Source organism: Symphalangus syndactylus, chromosome 4 (genome assembly GCF_028878055.3).
Source record: "Symphalangus syndactylus isolate Jambi chromosome 4, NHGRI_mSymSyn1-v2.1_pri, whole genome shotgun sequence".
Classification (NCBI taxonomy): Eukaryota; Metazoa; Chordata; class Mammalia; order Primates; family Hylobatidae; genus Symphalangus; species Symphalangus syndactylus.
This window is the reverse complement of record NC_072426.2, coordinates 65455703-65475293: the sequence shown is the minus strand read 5'-3', so window position 1 is coordinate 65475293 and position 19591 is coordinate 65455703. Positions and strand designations below refer to the sequence as shown.

The window sequence follows — 19591 nt, the reverse complement described above, 5'->3', positions numbered from 1 at the left end:
CTTAAACTCTGGTCAGATGTGATTCCAAAGCCATGCTGCCTTGATTGGAAGCTGCCAGCACTGATGGCAGAGTTGGGCCTCACCTTCACTTCAGTGCTAGAGAGATGGATGCCTGCCCCAGCAATCTCAACCTGATCAAGCTGGTGGCCGTGCCCTGGGACCTTGGCAAATGATGCTGAAAAAAACAAAACAAAACAAAACAAAAAACCCAAGCCTCCACAACTGCCTTGCTTCTCACCTTCCAGAACCCAGCACATTGGATACTCCAGAAAGATTCTGCTTTCCAGCCTCAGTGGTAGCAGCAGGTGCACTAGGAAGAGACTGGTATGGGTGATTCCAGCCAGACACCCTAACCACCCACTCCCAGCTACTTAGGGAGGGCACTGGTTCTGATGCTAGAGAGAATGCTCTGACATTTTGTTGTTGTGGTTGTTGTTGTATTTTCTTTTCTTTTTTTATTATACTTTAAGTTCTAGGGTACATGTGCGCAACGTGCAGGTTCGTTACATAGGTATACATGTGCCATGTTGGTGTGCTACACCCATTAACTCATCATTTACATTAGGTATATCTCCTAATGCTATCCCTCCCCCATTCCCCCACCCCATGACAGGCCCCAGTATGTGATGTTCCCCACCCTGTGTCCAAGTGTTGTCATTGTTCAATTCCCACCCATGAGTGAGAACATTTGGTGTTGGGTTTTCTGTCCTTGCGATAGTTGGCTCAGAATGATAGTTTCCAGCTTCATCCATGTCCCTACAAAGGACATGAACTTATCCTTTTTTACGGCTACATAGTATTCCATGGTGTATATGTGCCACATTTGCTTAATCCAGTCTATCATTGATGGACATTTGGGCTGGTTCCAAGTCTTTGTTACTGTGAATAGTGCTGCAATAAACATACGTGTGTGTGTTTATAGCAGCATGATTTATAATCCTTTGGATATATGCCCAGTAATGGGATGGTTGGGTCAAATGGTATTTCTAGTTCTAGATCCTTGAGGAATCGCCACACTATCTTCCACAATGGTTGAACTAGTTTACAGTCCCACCAACAGTGTAAAAGTGTTCCTATTTCTCCACATCCTCTCCAGCACATGTTGTTTCCTGACTTTTTAATGATCACCATTCTAACTGGTGTGAGATGGTATCTCACTGTGGTTTTGATTTGCATTTCTCTGATGGCCAGTGATGATGAGCATTTGTTCATGTGTCTGTTGGCTACATAAATGACTTCTTTTGAGAAGTGTCTGTTCATATCCTTCACCCACTTGTTGATGAGTTTGATTTTTCCTTGTAAATTTAAGTTCTTTGCAGATTCTGGATATCAGCCCTTTGTCAGATGGGTAGATTGTAAAAATTTTCTCCCATTCTGTAGGTTGCCTGTTCACTTTGATGATAGTTTCTTTTGCTGTACAGAAGCTCTTTAGTTGAATTAGATCCCATTTGTCTATTTTGGCTTTTGTTGCCATTGCTTTTGGTGTTTTAGTCATGAAGTCCTTGCCCATGCCTCTGTCCTGAATGGTATTGCCTAGGTTTTCTTCTAGGGTTTTTATGGTTGTAGGTCTAACATTTAAGTGTTTAATTCATCTTGAATTAATTTTTGTATAAGGTGTAAGGAAGGGATCCAGTTTCAGCTTTCTATATATGGCTAGCCAGTTTTCCCAGCACCATTTATTAAACAGGGAATCCTTTCCCCATTTCTTGTTTTTGTCAGGTTTGTCAAAGATCAGACAGTTGTAGATGTGTGGCATTATTTCTGAGGGCTTTGTTCTGTTCCATTGGTCTGTATCTCTATTTTGGTACTGGTAGCATGCTGTTTTGGTTACTGTAGCCTTGTAGTATAGTTTGAAGTCAGGTAATGTGATGCCTCCAGCTTTGTTCTTTTGGCTTAGGATCGTTTTGGCAATGTGGGCTCTTTTTTGGTTCCATATGAACTTTAAAGTAGTTTTTTCCAATGCTGTGAAGAAAGTCATTGGTAGCTTGATGGGGATGGCATGGAATCTATAAATTACCTTGGGCAGTATGGCCATTTTCACAATATTGATTCTTCCTATCCATGAGCATGGAATGTTCTTCCATTTGTTTGTATCGTCTTTTATTTCGTTGAGCAGTGGTTTGTAGTTCTCCTTGAAGAGGTCCTTCACATCCCTTGTAAATTGGATTCCTAGGTATTTTATTCTCTTTGAAGCAATTGTGAATGGGAGTTGACTCATGATTTGGCTCTCTGTTTGTCTGTTATTGGTGTATAGGAATGCTTGTGATTTTTGTACATCGATTTTGTATCCTGAGACTTTGCTGAAGTTGCTTATCAGCCTAAGGAGATTTTGGGCTGAGACGATGGGGGTTTCTAAATATACAATCATGTCATCTGCAAAGAGGGACAATTTGACTTCCTCTTTTCCTAATTGAATACCCTTTATTTCTTTCTCTTGCCTGATTGCCCTGGCCAGAACTTCCAGCACTATGTTGAATAGGAGTGGTGAGAAAGGGCATCCCTGTTTTGTGCCAGTTTTCAAAGCAAATGCTTCCAGTTTTTGCCCATTCAGTATGATATTTGCTGTGGGTTTGTCATAAATAGCTCTTATTATTTTGAGATACGTCCAATCAATACCTAGTTTATTGAGAGTTTTTAGCATGAAGGGCTGTTGAATCTTGTCGAAGGCCTTTTCTGCATCTATTGAGATAATCATGTGGTTTTTGTCTTTGGTTCTGTTTATATGACGGATTATGTTTATTGATTTGCATAAGTTGAACCAGCCTTGCATCCCAGGGATGAAGCCAACTTGATTTTGATGGATAAGCCTTTTGATGTGCTGCTGGATTCAGTTTGCCAGTATTTTATTGAGGATTTTTGCATCAATGTTCATCAGGGATATTGGTCTAAAATTCTCTTTTTTTTTGTTGTGTCTCTGCCTGCTCTGACGTTTTCTGTGCTAGCAGCCTAAGAGCCTGACTGTGAACTTATTGACCTGCTATGAAACTGTCTTCTGCAAATTTTTGTTTTTACAGTATTACCTTTCAATAACTACAAGCTCTTAGAAAAAACAAATTTCATAAATATTTCACTTACTCTATAGAGCAATACTTCTTTTCATTTGTTTAAAATTCTTTTATCTTTTGGGCTAGGTGCGTGGCCCATGCCTGTAATCCCAGCATTTTAGGAGGTCAGTGTGGGAGAATCACTTGAGGCCAGGAGTTTGAGACCAGCAGAAAACACAGCAAGACCCCATTTCTAAAAAAAATAAAAATAGAAAAATTAGCTGGTCATGGTGGTGTGCACCTGTAGTCCCAGCTACTCAGGAGGATGAGCGGGGAGGATCGCTTGAGTCAGGGACTTCAAGGCTGCAGTGAGCTATGTTTGTGCCACTGTACTCCAGCCTGGGAAACAGATAAAGACCCTGTCTCTAAATAAATAAATAAAATATATTTATTTTTGAATATTCAAGAAATAACTGTTCACATTCAGACAGTCTCACATTAGTCTTATAGTTGTTGCCCCCTCTTTGTTTTCATCTTTAGAGACAGACAATTCCTCAATTCCTTTGCCCTGATTTCCTACTCAGCCTTGCATGTACACAGGATGGAAGATTCTGGCAATTATGAGCCTTCTTTTCCTTAAATTCCCATAGGGAATGATAAGCATCAAAGTTAATCATATTGGAATAAAAGAACAGCCACATAGATATTCAATAATTCATCCCCCTGGGGAACTTCCCCCTCTAACCAGTCTAAAATCCTCCTATGCCACTTAAGATAATTTTTGCTTTTTCAGTCTGAGTGTTTCAGAGGCAGCTTGTTACAGAAATGGGAACTCCTCTGGCTGCCGGGCTGGTCAGTGAGGTCTCTTTTCTAAAGCTATGCATTCAGAATATGGTCAACGAAGGAATCTGTCTGCATCAAGAAGTTGCTGCTGTTGTTCCTGTTTTCACATGAGTCTTATTTTCAAATTCCTGAGGGCTCACAGAAGAGTGGGAACATCTTGTGGCTACCCTTTCCCCGAAGGCCGACTATGCAGTGGCCAGACACCAGCCCCCGCCCATGGTCACATTCCAGACAGGCATTTCTAAGACAGCACCATGATTAAAAGGAAACTACTCCATCATTAAGACTCCAGACCTAATATCAGCAGGACCATTTTTCATGGAAATTATTTCTGCAACCAAATTCTACTGGAGGGTGGTTTTCACTTTACTTTTTAGTCTTCCTTTCTCCTGGTCTTCTCTATTTTCACTGAAGACAGAGTAAAGGAGAAGTGGCATAAATTCCACTGAAAAGAATTTCAGCTGGGCTCTGGATGAGAGGAGAGGGCAGGGAACCCACCACTCTGTGGAAGTAAAGATTTAGACACGATAGGTTGTTAGAACCTGGCAATGGGATAAGTCAGTGCTGCTGAACCCATCAATTTCTTTCTTTACTTTTCTTCTTTGTAAATTTCTAGGCTCTAAGCCTCAGAAAGGACTTGTGTGTTGCTGTCACTTGGCTCTGTCTGAATGTCAAAACGCTTCTCCCAAATGAGAAGTAGACACCTTGCATCCCAGGACAGCACCCGAGGGAGACCATTACAGAGACACCAGTGATGTCTAAGACGGGTCCAAAACACAGCTACTGTTCCCCACACTCTCTCTTGCATGTCTTTTAACACCATTTGTGAAATACCATGCTCAGCCTTCCTGCATTTCTCCCATCTCCCAAATACATTGAAGCAATAGAAATGAGGACTTATTCAAGTGGAGAAACTAAGAGGCAGGCAAGTTTATCTCCAGGCACAGGCAGACTGAAGTGAGGGAAGGTTTCCTTCCCTCTCAGGAGCCAGAGTGGTGTGAGGATTCCACCTTGTCCTGGCTCCACCCTCAAGTTGCCTAGCCCTCCCCTTTCTGTGCTGCCTGAGCTGGGGAAGGACTCCAGTGACAAACTGTGGCACCATGTGCCAGTGTACAGGTCGGGAACTGGGCTTTCCTCACTCTCCTTACTCCAGGCCCCATGGCTGGGGGCTGGCAGTAACAGTATCTGATGTTCCTGGGGTGACATGAGAGGCCAGCACTGGGGTGAGGTCAACAAGACACATACCTCCAGTGCAAAATTTAAGAGTCTCCCAAAAGCTCAGTGATCATGATAAATAATGTCTTTGTGCAATACTTTTAAAAAGCAGGTGGGTGTGGTGGCTTACGCTGGTAATCCCGGCACTTTGGGAGGCCGAGGTGGGCGGATCACGAGGTCAGGAGATCGAGACCATCCTGGCTAACACGGTGAAACCTGGTTTCTACTAAAAATACAAAAAAATTAGCCAGGCGTGGTGGCGGGCACCTGTAGTCCCAGCTACTCAGGAGGCTGAGGCAGGAGAACGGCGTGAACCTGGGAGGCGGAGCTTGCAGTGAGCTGAGATCGCGCCACTGCACTCCAGCCTGGGCGACACTGGGCCAGGTGGGTGGATGTTGCCCTTGACAGCCTCTTTGTCCAAATCCATAGAATGTACAACACCAAGAGTGAACCCCAATGTAAACTATGGACTCTAGGTGATTATCAATGTGTCGGTCTCATTTCATTGATCGTAACAAACGTACCACTCTAGTAGGGGATGCTGATCATGGGGGAGGCTGTGCATGTGTGGAGGCCAAAGGTGTATGGGAACTGTCTGTACTTTCTGTTCGATCTTGTTACAAACCTAAAAAATTGCTCTTAAAAGATAAAATGATAAAAAAAATTCATGATAAACAAACCATCAAAATTTTAAATAAAGGCAAGATCAACAGGGCTTCATGAGAGAACTTAAAACTCTGTGGATTGAGATAAAGTGACAACATACAGATTCCAAAAGACACCCAGGGCTTCCAGACGGCATCAATAGTAGGTTTCCAGGGGGGTTACAGCTCAAAGTATCCAGTCGGCATATCTGAGGCCCCATGGAGTTGCAGCTGTGCTTCTGGGCCACCCACGGGCTGGTAGACACCCTGCTCATGGCCGGGGCTCTCTGGGGAGCACTGTTTATCCCAGGAACCCGTGCGTCTGTGTGTTAAATAAGGCCAGGCAGGCAGGGAGTTTCCCAAAGACTAAGCTGAGCAAGTCCCCTGGGAGGGAGACTGCATTTGCACTCGCTGTGAGTCACATTTTCCTTTTTATTTCCCATCCAGGCTCAACTGGATTACGCCATAAGGGCCAGGTGCAGCTGGGGGGACATTCCCCAATAGGTCACAAAGAGGTGGTCAAGGGCAACATCAACCCAGCTGGCCCAGTGCCAGCCTCATTTTCTGGAACCAGAGCTTCCCTTGGCTTTGGCAAGAAACTTCTCATTTCTCTCCTCTCCTCTTACTGTGTTCCTTTGTTTCTATCCAGGAGTAGTGAAAAATGGCAGGCCAAAAAGCCCATTACAGGGAGGGCAGAATAAACAGGTCAGATGCATTTTTTAGCCTGCTGTGACAGCACACCGGCACTCTACAGCAAAGGATGCTAAGTAAAATGGAGCAATTTGCAGAAGCATGGCCACCCTGTGTGAAAACACCCGCCACCCTCAGCCATTCCTTGGGCAAGCCGGCCCCAGCTCCTGCAGCCTCTCTGCCCCAAGGCTTGGTTCCTGAACCCAGCAAGTCTCAACCTGCACTGCCAACCGTTCTTGGCTGCAGAGGAAATTCTTTCCTTTAAGACAAAAGATCCATTATCCGACAGAGTCAAAGTTCCCCAGGTATGGGGGAAGGCGGATAGGTGTTTATTCTTATCTTCGTTTTGGTTTGCAGAGAGGAGGTTATCTTTACAGAGACCTGAGCTCATTTCCTCCAAGCACAAAGGAGAAATCCCATTCCTTGCCTGTCTCCTAAGTGTGAGTGGAGTTAAGAAAGCACAAGTTTCAGGCCAGGCATGCTGGCTCATGCCTATAATCCCAGCATTTTGTGAGGTTCAGGTGGGAGGATTACTTGAGTCCAGGAATTCCAGACCAGCCTGGGCAACATAATGAGACCCCATCTCTACAAAAAATAAAAAATTAGCCAGGCGTCTGGGTGCGTGCCTGTAGTCCTGTCTACTCAGAAGGCTGAGATGGGAGGATCCTTTGAACCTGGGAAGTGGAGGCTGTAGTGAGTCATGATCATGCCACTGCACTCCAGCCTGGGTGACAGAGCAAAACTCTGTCTCAAGGAAAAAAAAAAAGAAAGAAACCACAAATTTCTTGAATCCAGAAAGAAAGCCCCAGCCTGGTGACGGTGTGGAAGCCTGTGTCATCTTGACACTGTCTTGGCCTATGATGCTCCTTGGGTGTGCCCCTCCCCTGTGTGTCCTTGTCCTTTCATTTGTAAGATTATGTTAATGGGAACTGGAGCCCTGGACTTCCCACTGCTGCCATTTAATTAACTGTGTGAGCTCAAACAAGCAAACACACACATAAACAAAAAGCACATTTTCTGTGGTCTTCTCTCATTTATACAATGAGGATCCTAGATTACTAACCTAAGATCAAATACACAAAATTTAACTTTAAATATTAATATTGATACTACAAATAATAACAAATTTGTGGGGGTTTTTTAGGACAGCTAGGACAATGTCTGAATCCAGTCTGCTTGGGTCATCATCTGCAGCAAAAGAAACAAAATCAGGGTACCTTCTCTCACATCTATTTTTTTCTTTCTTCTTCCAGCAAGGCATTTGCTCAGTTTTACATGGTAGAGTTCAGCTGTCTTTTGCACGTGCTAGACTCTGAAGGCTTTTGCATGTTGACTCTTTTCCTGTCCCCTCTTATCCCCAAGCCCATCTGTTTGCAAACACAAGTACCCAAATCAGAACCTTAACATGGCAATGAAGCATAAGAAACATCTGCCCCCTTGACAGAGAGGTCTAAATCCTCACGACTTGTCCATTTTGTTAAAGCGCCAAAAAGAGAAATTTAAAAAGCAAAGCAAGATAGAAAGTGAACATTCAATACAAAAAAAAAGGAAATGATACGTGGTAAAATCATAAAAAGAATCCTTCTGCCTTTCAGAAAAGCTGTGCACTACACACACCGAGCCCCTCTATCCTTTCACGCGGTAGTGGGAACAGCCTCGTGTTTATGGTTCTTATGAACAGTCATGCAGATGTTGGCCACATTGTCCCTTTTCGCCATCTCCTTCACTGGACTACCAGACAGGTGCAGCAGGGCTGGCGGAGACCCACACCACTGGGTACAAATGCCAACTGTCCTGGTTTCTGAGACTGGAGAGGAGGTTTGCAAGGTGAGAAGAGGATCATTCTATGGCCAGTTCCTCACAATTTCCTATAGAGCAGTGGTCTCCAATTTTTTTTGGCACTAGGGACTGGTTTGGTGAAAGACAATTTTTCCACGGATGGCAGATGGTCTCGGGATGAAACTGTTCCATCTCGGATCATCAGGCATTAGTTAGATTCTCATAAGGAGCATGCAACCTAGATCCCTCACTCATGCAGTTCACAACAGGGTTCAGCTCCTATGAGAAGCTGATACCACAGCTGATCTGGCAGGAGGCGGAGCTCAGGCGGTAATGCTTGCTCATCCTCTGCTCACCTCCTGCTGCGTGGTCCAGTTCCTAACAGGCCACAGACTGGTACTGGTCCATGGCCTGGGGGCTGGGGACTCCTGCTGTATAGTAGCAGGAACATAGGTAAAATACTACTAGCCTCTTGGCTTGAATTGCTAATCCCAACCACTTCTGAATGTGCCCAGCCTCAAAATCAGCTTGCACTTGACCTGATGATTACCCAGCAGGCAAATCCTCAACGCTTGTTATTAAACCAGTGAAGTTTCCCATTACTAGAGTATTTGCAAATCAAGATCAAATTAATGTTGAATGAAAGGGTGTAGGTTCAGTAGTATAACAAGAAACACATTCAGTAAGAAAAGGGCATCAGAAACTGCCTTCTAAAGCTTACCCAGAGATCTTTCTTTCGTCTGGTTGGCTGACCTCACCACGGGAAGGCTCGCGCGAGTCCGGCTGCCTCTGGAAAAAGGGGTTGGAGCATCCCCCTCAGACATGGCTTCCAAAGAATCAGCAGATGTCTCTGATAAATGCTCGATCGGGTCACCCAGACTGGGTGGTTGAGGACTGTGAGACAGTTTGGGGCTCCTTGTCTGCAAAAGGCATTTTAAAGAAAGTGGGAAAATAGACTATTATTAATCATGTTGAAAATATGTCCAATGCCATTTCTATTAATCTGGAAAAATAATATGGCAAGGGGGAAAAGTCCATCACAAGGGTTAGATAGAGAAAAGTAAAGACCCAGTGGGTCAAAGTATCAGTTGTGAAAATTTCCGGAAAATAACATTGCCCTTAAGTGTTCCATTGTATTTATTTATTTATTTATTTATTTATTGCCAGAGTGCAGTGGAGTGATCTTGGCTCACTACAACCTCCGCCTCCCGTGTTCAAGCAATTCTTGTGCCTCAGCCTCCTGAATAACCGGGACTACAGGTGCACCCCAACATGCCCGGCTAGTTTTTGTATTTTTAGCAGAGACGAGGTTTCACCATGATGGCCAGGCTTTGAGTACTTTGAGTACCCTTGAACTCCTGACCTCAGGTGATCCGCCTGCCTCAGCCTCCCAAAGTGCTAGGATTATAGGCGTGACCCGCTGCACCTGGTCTCCATTAAGATTTTTATTGTTTGACTTATGTGGTGCATTTTGAACAGGGAGTTGAGGACAAGCCACATTACAGGAAAGTGATAGCAAAACAATTCCTTTTGCCAGACAAATTCTAACAGTGCTTTCACAACAGATGGGACTGTATACTCTTCTATGCACCCTAGATGGATGAGCTGCTCATACCAGAGTAAACTGAACACAACTGGTCCTTCAGAGTCTTATACCAAGACTGTTTCCACAATCAGTAAACTCACGTTGCAAGGGAGATTTTTATTTTATTTTGTATTTTATTTTATTTTATTTTTTTCTGAGATGGAGTTTCATTCTTGTTGCCCAGACTGGAGTGCAATGGCACCATCTTGGCTCACTGCAACCTCTGCCTCCTGGGTTCAAGCAATTCTCCTCCCTCAACCTCCCAAGTAGCTGGGATTACAGGCATGTGCCACCATGCCCAGCTAATTTTTGTATTTTTAGTAGAGATGGGGTTTTGCCACGTTGGCCAGGGTGGTCTCAAACTCCTGACTTCAGGTGATGCACTCCTGCCTCGCCTCCCAAAGTGCTGGGATTCCAAGGTGCGAGCCACCATGCCTGGCCTTATTAATGATATTTGAACAAGGTACCCTGATAATTCTGTAGCCAGTCCTGCCTTGAGGTTTGGGCTACAGATTTGTTTCAGGGATGCCCAAGGTGTGCCTGATACTCTAGCAGTACCCTTTGAGAATGGGATGAGCAGCTTCTTGCTAAAAGTACAAGAAGACCCCTCTCAACAGAACCAATTGCATTATCCAGACAATCACACCTTCCTATATGCCTCTCAGGACCTTCCCATAGAGGAAAGCAGGGATAAGGTCAGTACCTTCCGCCTTGTATTTCTTAAGGGATGTGGCTTCAAGGAGATGACTGGGTGTTCTACAGGAAACTCAGCTCAGATTACATGCCAATATCATGACCAGAAAGGACATGCATTAACAGTCAAATTGTCTCCTTTGGTTAATTTTTCTGTGCAAGTCCCCAGAGTGGTGCATTCCGAGATTTATTTTTTACCAAGTCTGCTTCTGTTATGGGGATCTGGCTTTGACACACATTACAAGTATTTGACCAGGAAAATTATCCCTAAATCACTGCCCAGTTCACCAAGATTTAGACAAATTCACGTGGTCCTCAGTGAAGTAGCTTCCTCCTTACTGTGCTCAGCAGAATATCAAGGTATGATGTCCTCATTCTTGACATTTTTTTTTTAAAGAAGATAGATTCAGTTTAGCAAGATAGCCAAGAAATAATATTACTTTAAGCAACATGGCTACACTTATAACCTCCGCCGTTTGGTCATCTTTGCAGCTCACGGCAGAAACCATACATTTGATGAGTTGTCATTTTCCATTGCAGAAGGTAATAATCCTTGAAGAAAATCAAAATCAAATCTCTGTTTCTTGTTCAGGGTCATTGTAGTGGTAGGTAAGTAGAAAAATCAGAGATGCAGGGCTATATATTTTTTCTCCCCTCACTTCCTATACATAGCTATTTAGCTCCAAATGTAAACTCCTCTTTTTGTTGTTATTCACGTTCTCACTGAAAACGATCACTACATATTAGCAATCTCCTCACACGCAGTACTCTCCCCTCTGATGCCAGCTTGCTGCTGAGACATCATTTAGTTCAGAGAAAAGACAATGGAAATTGCTGACACTTGTGCCAAATACTCTGTGATCTGATATGTTTGAAAAAAAAAAAAGTCAAAATAGCATTTTGGAACAGTGCTAGGCACCACGGGTAAAAGTGCACCAGAGATAAAAGTTACTGAGCTCATCAAGCATATAAGGTCTATATGGGGGCAAAATATAATACATATGCAAGAGATGGACAGGAAGAATGAAGAGGCACATCACTCTGAGTGCAGAAGGAGTTTGGGGCAGTAACTGCTGAGTTTAAAGGGGCATTGGGGGAGGAAGAAGAGTGTAGGTGAGGGAGGTGCGAGGGTGGCTCTGAACTGAGCAATAAAGCGCAGGACCACCCACTCCCAGCCTGGTCTTTCCTGATTGGACTAAACAGTAGTCACCTGATCTTAGCTGGATCAATCAAATTCTTGCCCCTGGAAATGTCTTTCCTGATTGGGTCAAGAAGTAGCCACCTGAACTTAGCTGGTCCAATTAAATTCTCTCAATTGTAAATTTAGATCTGGGACAGAGGATCTATTAGTCAATGTCTACGGAGAACTTGAAACAACTTAGTTTTCAACTTGAAGCTGTGATTAAAATGGGCAGGGAAAGTGAAACAGAAAAAAAGTGCAGAGAAAAAAAATAAAGCGAATCTGTATTAAAAAGCAGAGATGTGAGACCCCCATGAACTTCAGAGAGCACAAAAGGTAAGACAGCAGCCATCTGGGGTCTCCTGGGCTTCCCACTTTCTGTTTCCAGTACACTGTGTGGTCCTTCCAGTGAATTCCTTCAATTAATTCAATTTTTGTTCTTGCAGTAGTTTGGGATAACTGTGCCTTGCAAGCAAACCATCACTGACCAATATCAATTCTAATGGTTCCTCCTGGCTAAGCTGCGACGATGCTCACATATTCGTATTAGTAAGAACCATGGAGAAAGCTAAACTCTCTGGAGCTTATTTCCATAATCATAGTTCCCATTATTTTACATTTCATAGATGAAAATTTCTAAAAAAAAATTCCCCCCAAATTTATGAGAGGTTACAATACAGGGATGTTGATTTTATTTTGCAAAGTAAGAGGCATTAAAGAAATCTTACTCTCTGTGGTATGATTTTTTTACCATAAGAAAGGAAAGATACTTTAATACTCAAAAAAAGGGAAGCAAACACAATTTCAGGTTTGATCTAGTGAAAAATTCTTTATGTTGGAGTTAGTGTTCTCATTTTGCCTCTGGTGAAAACTTTTCTCAGTCATGCATGGCCTACAGCTTGGTGTTTGATGCTGCTACCCTAAGCTGCTGAGTGGAGAGCTACCCCTAGCTGAGGAGGAAACAGGGGATGGTGGGAATATTCTCTGAGCCATGTGAGCAGGACTCAAGGGTCCGTAAGACTGGATTTTCCTCCTTGCTCCATGGAGATCCATGACACCAATCTCTCTCTGTTTCCATCACAACCTTGTAAAGACTTCTGCAAATCATTAGGCAACCCCAAACCTGCAAACCGAAATGGTAAGCCCTTTGGGGTCATGCAGGAAGGGGGTGGTCTGTATAATCAGGCCACCTGAACCCCAATGGTCTTTTCTATTCTTCTCTTCTTCAAAGGGGTCTCTCTGTCACCAAGACATGCTGGTGTAATTGGCTCAATGCAGCTCTCTCCTCTTCTGCATCTGTGATTGACCCTCTAGAAATATTCTCTTCCTAATGAAAGGATGAGGGAAGAAATAAAGGACCCAACATATCAGGTGCCTGCTGCTCTGTACCAAGTAACTGTCATGTGGTAATCTTATTTAACCTTCCCTGTAACCTCATACTACTGATTATCACTGAGAAAATAGAAAAAGCAGCTTGCCCTGAAATTCTACCAAATGAAAGGAGCAAAGATCACGTGTGGCGCACTCCAGAGTTGACACCAGTGGTGAGATTGGTTGGTTGGTCATTCATTCATTCATTCTTTCAGTCAGACAGGGTCTCTATTGCCCAGGCTGGAGTGCAGTATTGAGATTATGGCTCACTGCAGCCTCGATCTCCCAGGCTCAAGCCATCCTCCCATCTCAGCCTCCTGAGTAGCTGGGACTACAGGTGTGCACCATCATGCCCAGCTAATTGTTTTAATTTTTAGTAGAGGAGGCCTCACTTTGTTGCCCAGGCTGGTCTCTCAAACTCCTAAGCTTAAGCGATCCTTTCATCTCAGTCTCCCAAAGTGCTAGGATTACAGGTGTGAGCCACTGCACTCTGCCTAAAATTTTTATTTAACCAGGAGTCTGGGAATACTAGTTCTAGTTCAGCTTCTGCCAAAAACTGGTCCACGTATAACCTCACTGAGTCATAGCTATCTCATCTGTAAGGCCAGAGGTTGAGCTAGTTGGTGTCTCAGATCCCTTGCAGGACCAAAACTTTCTAACTACACATCATATAAGAAGAAAAGATCATGTCACCCAGAAAAAAAGTTTACTGAGATTTCCTTCGAATTATTTATCCTATAGCACCTGCTCCATAGAAATATATAGCTAGGTAGTGCTAAGATCTGGCTTTCCGCATTTATGTCCTCAAGTGTATGCAACATAGTTGAACGCATTAATTTTTAAAAGACAGCCATGATTTCATTTTAACATCATGAACAAATATTTGCTGAAATGTTCACCAAGTGCACTGTTTTTTGAGGGAGATCGGATTTATTCATATTCTTTGCAATGCTATTGGATTTGGAGATAACAACAAAGATAAAAGAAAGTTAGAGCTAGAGGTATTGATGATGTATTTTTCATTCCCGTTTTCAGACCCTTAAACCCTAAATTGAAACGCCGAGGTCCAGAAAATGAACCTGCAAATGTAGCTTTACATAATATGTTAATTGCCACGAACAGTGGGGTGTCTGGCTAGCCAAGGTATTCACTTTGCTTCAGATTACATTCTATTGTGAAAAGAAAAATCAACATTGCTGTGATGAAGTTTTACTTCATCCTAATTAATGCCCAATTTGCCACAGGGCATGTGAAAATACAATGAAGTTTTCCACATGCAAATGTATTTGGAATGACTCATTCCTAGCACTCATTAAAGGACGTGGTTAATTTAATCATGACATTCAGACACTTTAGCCCCATTTCTTTCACTTGTGAAACTTTCAACTCAAACCTAGTCAAAATTCTGATTTCAGTTGAAGAGAACATTCTAGTTGCTAGGTACTCTTATTAGAAATTCCAGGAACAAAATATTAAATTAACAAATAAATCATCTACAGAATTTAGGTTTTCCTTACCATTCCTGCTTCATGGTACTCCAAAGGAAAATTAATAAACTCTCACTATGGAGGCTCTACGCTTCTAAATTTGCTTACAGAGTCCTTTCTACAAGCCACAGTGCAGTTGCCTTTTTCCTATTTCTGCCCTCCTTCTAGTTTCCAAGTCTTTAATGTCCATGCTGGGTTGAGGACTAAGGGTGGGAAGGAAGACAGGGAGCTCCATTGGGCACACCTGGCTTCTATCTTACCTCCCATCCTTACATAAATCCATCCCTGGTGACAGCATCAGCTGAGGTCTTCTTCCTTCAGGTGGCCACCTGCCATTCTCTGGTGAGCCCTGTGACCAATAGCCAGGTGTATATTTCGAACAGCGAGCCCTGGAGTCAGGAAGAGTGGCTCACACCTGTAATCCCAGAACTTTGGGAGGCCTAGGCAGGTGGATTGCTTGAGCCCAGGAGTTCGAGACCAGCATGGGCAACCTAGTGAGACTCTGTCTCTACAAAAAATTAAAAAATTAGCCAGGTGTGGTGCTGCACACGTGTAGTTCCAGCTACTGGGGAGGCTGAGGCAGGAGGATGGCTTGAGCCCGAGGTTGAAGCTGCAGTGAGCTAGGGTGACACCACTGCACATCAGCCTGGGAGAAACAGCAAGACTCCCATCTCTAAAAAATAATAGAAGAATACAAAATTTAAAAAAAGGACAGCAAGGCTTAGCTATGAATGTCTTCTTGGCAACTTCCCGTGGCTTCTGTAACTTATGGACAGAAAAGCAAAATCTCAGTCAATTATCTCCCCAGTGCCATTCTTGCAATTATGATCACTCTGGGGAATAGACTGAGACCCTCACGATTCTGAAATACAATGGGTGGATGTGAGAACCGCAACACAAATGGAGAAGAGAACTGTAGTTAGTTTTATTATGATCTTGTAATTTTGGGGTGGGTCTGGCATTAAAGACTCAGAGAAATGGTGGTAGAGGAGAATAAATCAGCAGCTTTTGTTTTTAATGGAAACCTTGGGTGCAGGCACTAGAGGGTCCTGCTGTTAATCTACAATACAATATACACACACAAAATCAAGTATTTAGTGGACATCTGGATGCTGCATGTGAGCAGTTTGTGGATACGTGCCAGGCTTACTAGTAACCAGGAACTTCTGGGCCTTACAATAAGATAGATGTATATTCAAGAACCACATTTTAATGCCAAATTCCAACGGTGCATATCTGAGATTCTCATGTTTCTCCTAGCTTAAGTTGAGGTCTGATAATTAGTATTTCTCTTCCCTGACTTGGACAAAGGGGAAGCATTTTCTCTAGGATTTATTTTGATGAAATATCCTTGATACACTCAGTTTATATCCTGTTTCTTCCACGCTAATATTTCAACACTTTTCTCCCTTTTCCATCCAAAGAGTACCCAGACATTATTCATGATTTTCACCTGTGAAAACAGAATGGCATTTGTTCTGGATGGAAATCAGACGATTCAGCAGTTGGGCAAAGTACAACTGCATCTTTTGTTTCCACATTTTCCTTCTCTGTGTGTATTATTTCATTATCAGATTGGAAAGCTGAAAGGGCAGTGATACCCAGTACCCCCTGCCCATGGGCAGCTCATATGGAGCCAGCCACAGTCATCCCTGCACTGAGGCATCCTGTGTGGAGCAAAGTGAGCCAGGCAGGACTCCTCTACCAACCCACTGTCACCATGCAAAGCCCCCTGCCCTCCTACAGCTGCAAACAAACAAATGACAAGGACACCTCTGTGCAGAAAAGGGCTCTTTCTCATTGTTTAAATAAGCACCACACTATGCAAATACTCTCCATAGAGTATTATCTGTGTGTCAGATTCATCTTCTGAGGTATTGTTAATTTACCTTGTCCTTTTGGTTGTCAGAAACAAACAAAAAATTGATGGAACTTCTATTGCTTGCCATCGCCTCCTGGGAAACTGCCAAGCCTTCAAGTTCTAAGGTCTTCCCACAGGGAAGGGTTGTTAATGGTATCCCCATGCTACAGAGGCCACTCTGAAGACTCTCTCCCTAAATTGGGGTTAGAAGGTAAAGGTATTTGGAAAAGAAGTCTGTACTTGCCTCCAGAAGGGGAAAGGAGGAAGTTCCTAATTGCGCAGTAAGAGGGGAGTGGACGACTTCCCAGAGCCAAGAAGAGGGTGGCAGTTTTGGTGTCAGTGGTGGCGATAGTGCTCTTCAAATTGGGAAGACCTGTATTCCATTTGCAAGAAGTGACCCACAACTGGGAGGATGGATGTGTGACATGCTTAGAGTGGGTGGAACCAGGTGCTCACACTTAGGATACTTGGCAAAGGTCCCCATAAACCTGGATGCAAACAGGCTGCACGGAAAGCAATTCACTATGAATCCCAGGAGACTCAGAGGCCCTGGCCTGGTTTTATTGGACTGGACACACTCCTCAAGATTTCCTTATGACTCCAAGTGAGGGGTCAATGCTTCCCCTTAATATGATGAGAATGAATTTCTCAATAATTGCTGAAGCCAGGATAGATTAGTTTGATTTGGGAAAATTAAGAAAAGTGGTAGTTCTTGTACTGGAGTGTCAGGAAGCAAATCTGTACATATTACATCTTTAACAGAATAAGTAAATCTTGAAACAATTTAGAAGGCTGGTTAACAAATTACAATGTCTGTGTACTCTAGAGTACTACACAATCATAATAAAGGTGTTTTAATGGAATTTTGGGGTATAATTTAGTAATTGGACACAATATAGCCAAATACCAGCATTAGTTTTCTTTTGACGGGTAATATACTTTCTTTTTAAATAATTTCACCTTTTATTTTAGATTTATTGTAGTGTGCAGGTTTGTTACATGGGTATATTGCAAAATGCTGAGGTTTGGGGTACAATTGATCCCATCACCCAGGCAGTGAGCATGAAACTGACCCAACAGTCCCATAGATTATTTTTGTTTGATAAACTGAACAAGAAATTGTTCTGGTCTCAAAGCTGGAAACTAGTATTTGTTTTATCTGAGTTCCTTCCTCAGGAAACACCTTTAGGCCTCTCAAAAAAGTATCAAAGAACTGAAACTCACCAGATCACCACACCAGATGCCACACTCCTCATTCATCATGATTGTTTCCTTGCCCCTCCTCAGTTCTTGTTTTCTTACATGTTCTTATGTTTCTTTCCTGCTATATAAACCCCTAGTTCTAGTCAGTCAAGGAGATGGAGGTGAGGCTGAGATTCTGTCTCCTTGGCTGCAGCACCCGATTAAAGCCTTCTTCCTTGGCAATACTTGTCTCAGTGATTGGTTTTCTGTTTGGTGAGCAGCAGAACCTAGACCAAACCCCTGGTGTTTTGGTAACAAGCATAGTATTCAATGGGTTTTCAACCTTCGCTCTCCTCCTGCCTCCCTGCTCCAGGAGTCCCCAGTGTCTATTGTTGCCATCTTTATACCCATGTGTACCCAATGTTTAGCTCTCACTTATAAGCGAGAACATGCCACATTGGGTTTTCTGTTCTGCATTAGTTTGCTTAGGATAAGAGTGACAAACTTTCTTTATTTCTCCAAAATAAGAATATGTTGTTTCTACAAATCAGAGAATTACTAAATAGGCATGATATTTTTAAAGAATAGATCAGAGGCAGGGAACTTTCCCATAAAATGTTTAGAATCCAGAAGGATTCCTATCTATGGCAACCTGAATGTATTCATGCCTGTTCCTGTCTTCTCTTGTGTATTCTGTATGATTGGATAATAGGTTTAAGAATTTGTCGTTGGAGGTGGCCCCTGAAATGACAACACAAACGCAAGGGGAAAACACGAGATGGGAAACACATTTTCATTTTCATGCCATGCAATATTTGGCAGGAATCCAGAATTGTAAGAACTTCCGATTCTACAAAACGATATGGCTAAGAAAAGCGCCAAGGCCATCAAATCAATTTCAGACATGCAGATTGCACTCCACCTTTTAAAGAGACAGACTTCCACATCTGTAGTTCTGATACCATTACAGTAATTTAATTTAAAAGCTCTTAAAAATTGATTCTAGGTAAATTTGGAATTTTAGCAATGTTCTATGATCCCAGAGATACTTTCTACCTTTCCACCCTTCAAAGTTTGTAGATGATACAGTATTCTTTTTTTTTTCCCTTGAAGAGGTTTGGTTCCACCTAAAGGAGCTGCTAGATCTGTTGCCTTGCAGAGGAGACAGGGGTTCTTATCAGATCAGAAGGCAGGGTGGCCTTTTTAACTCCAGGATTAGACATCAACCTGCCACCTGCCTGCCATGTGGCCTACCTGTAACACGACATAAACTCTACTGAAATACCACCTCAAATTGACTGCTCTCTGACTCCTCCCCAAAGCCAGAATGAGATAAAAGCTATTTAAAGAAAATAAAGCCTAGCTCGACTATGATCTCCATTTAGCATCTTTCTACCAAGTTAGAAAATTAGATCATCAGTAAGTTCCAAGTCTGGATCTCCTTAACTCAGACTTTCACCCCTTTCAGAAATACGTTCATGCAATTTTTATTCAGTGATGTGTTTTCTTCTTTTCGTTTTGCCAATACAAAATTAAAAGCCTGGACTAGGTGTGGTGGCTCACGCCTATAATTGCAGCACTTTGAGAGGCTGAGGCAGGAGGATAAATGAAGCCAGGAGTTTGAGACCAACCTCGGCAATATCCCATCTCTACAAAAAACAAACATGAAAATTAGCCGGGAGTCATGGTGCACACCTGTAGTCCCAGCTACTCGTGAGGCTGAGGTGGGAGGATCCCTTGAACCTGGCAGTTCAAGGCTGCAGTGAGCTATGATCATGCCACTGTACTCCAGCCTGGGTCACACAGCAAGATCCTGTCTCTAAAAAAGCAAAAGCCACATGAAGAATACTGCTGTTTACTTGTTGGTCCTGCCTACTATGCTGATCAGTGTACCTTTTATAAAGGCATGAACAATGTTTCTTTTAGAATTTGAAACAAAGAATATGATTTTGCTTCCTGAAGGATTAATAAGTATTACCTTGTCATATGTAAAATATCATGTATGTCAGGAAGCTTGAAAGTAAATTTAATGTCCAAGCTAATCATAGTACCTACATTTGAAAATTTGCTTCCTTTT

At 42.9% G+C, this 19591-nt stretch overlaps 1 protein-coding gene across 19 annotated transcripts in view; it reads right to left on the bottom strand.

Annotated features, from left to right (window-relative positions):
* The window catches only part of KIAA1217 (KIAA1217 ortholog), an 888358-nt gene that overhangs the window by 159186 nt on the left and 709581 nt on the right, over positions 1–19591 (bottom strand). For all 19 annotated transcript variants that reach the window (XM_055274883.2, XM_063637259.1, XM_055274879.2 and 16 more), the window contains one exon: positions 8877–9075. In XM_055274883.2, coding sequence (XP_055130858.1) covers positions 8877–9075 — 199 coding nt within the window. The remainder of the gene's footprint in view (positions 1–8876; positions 9076–19591) is intronic.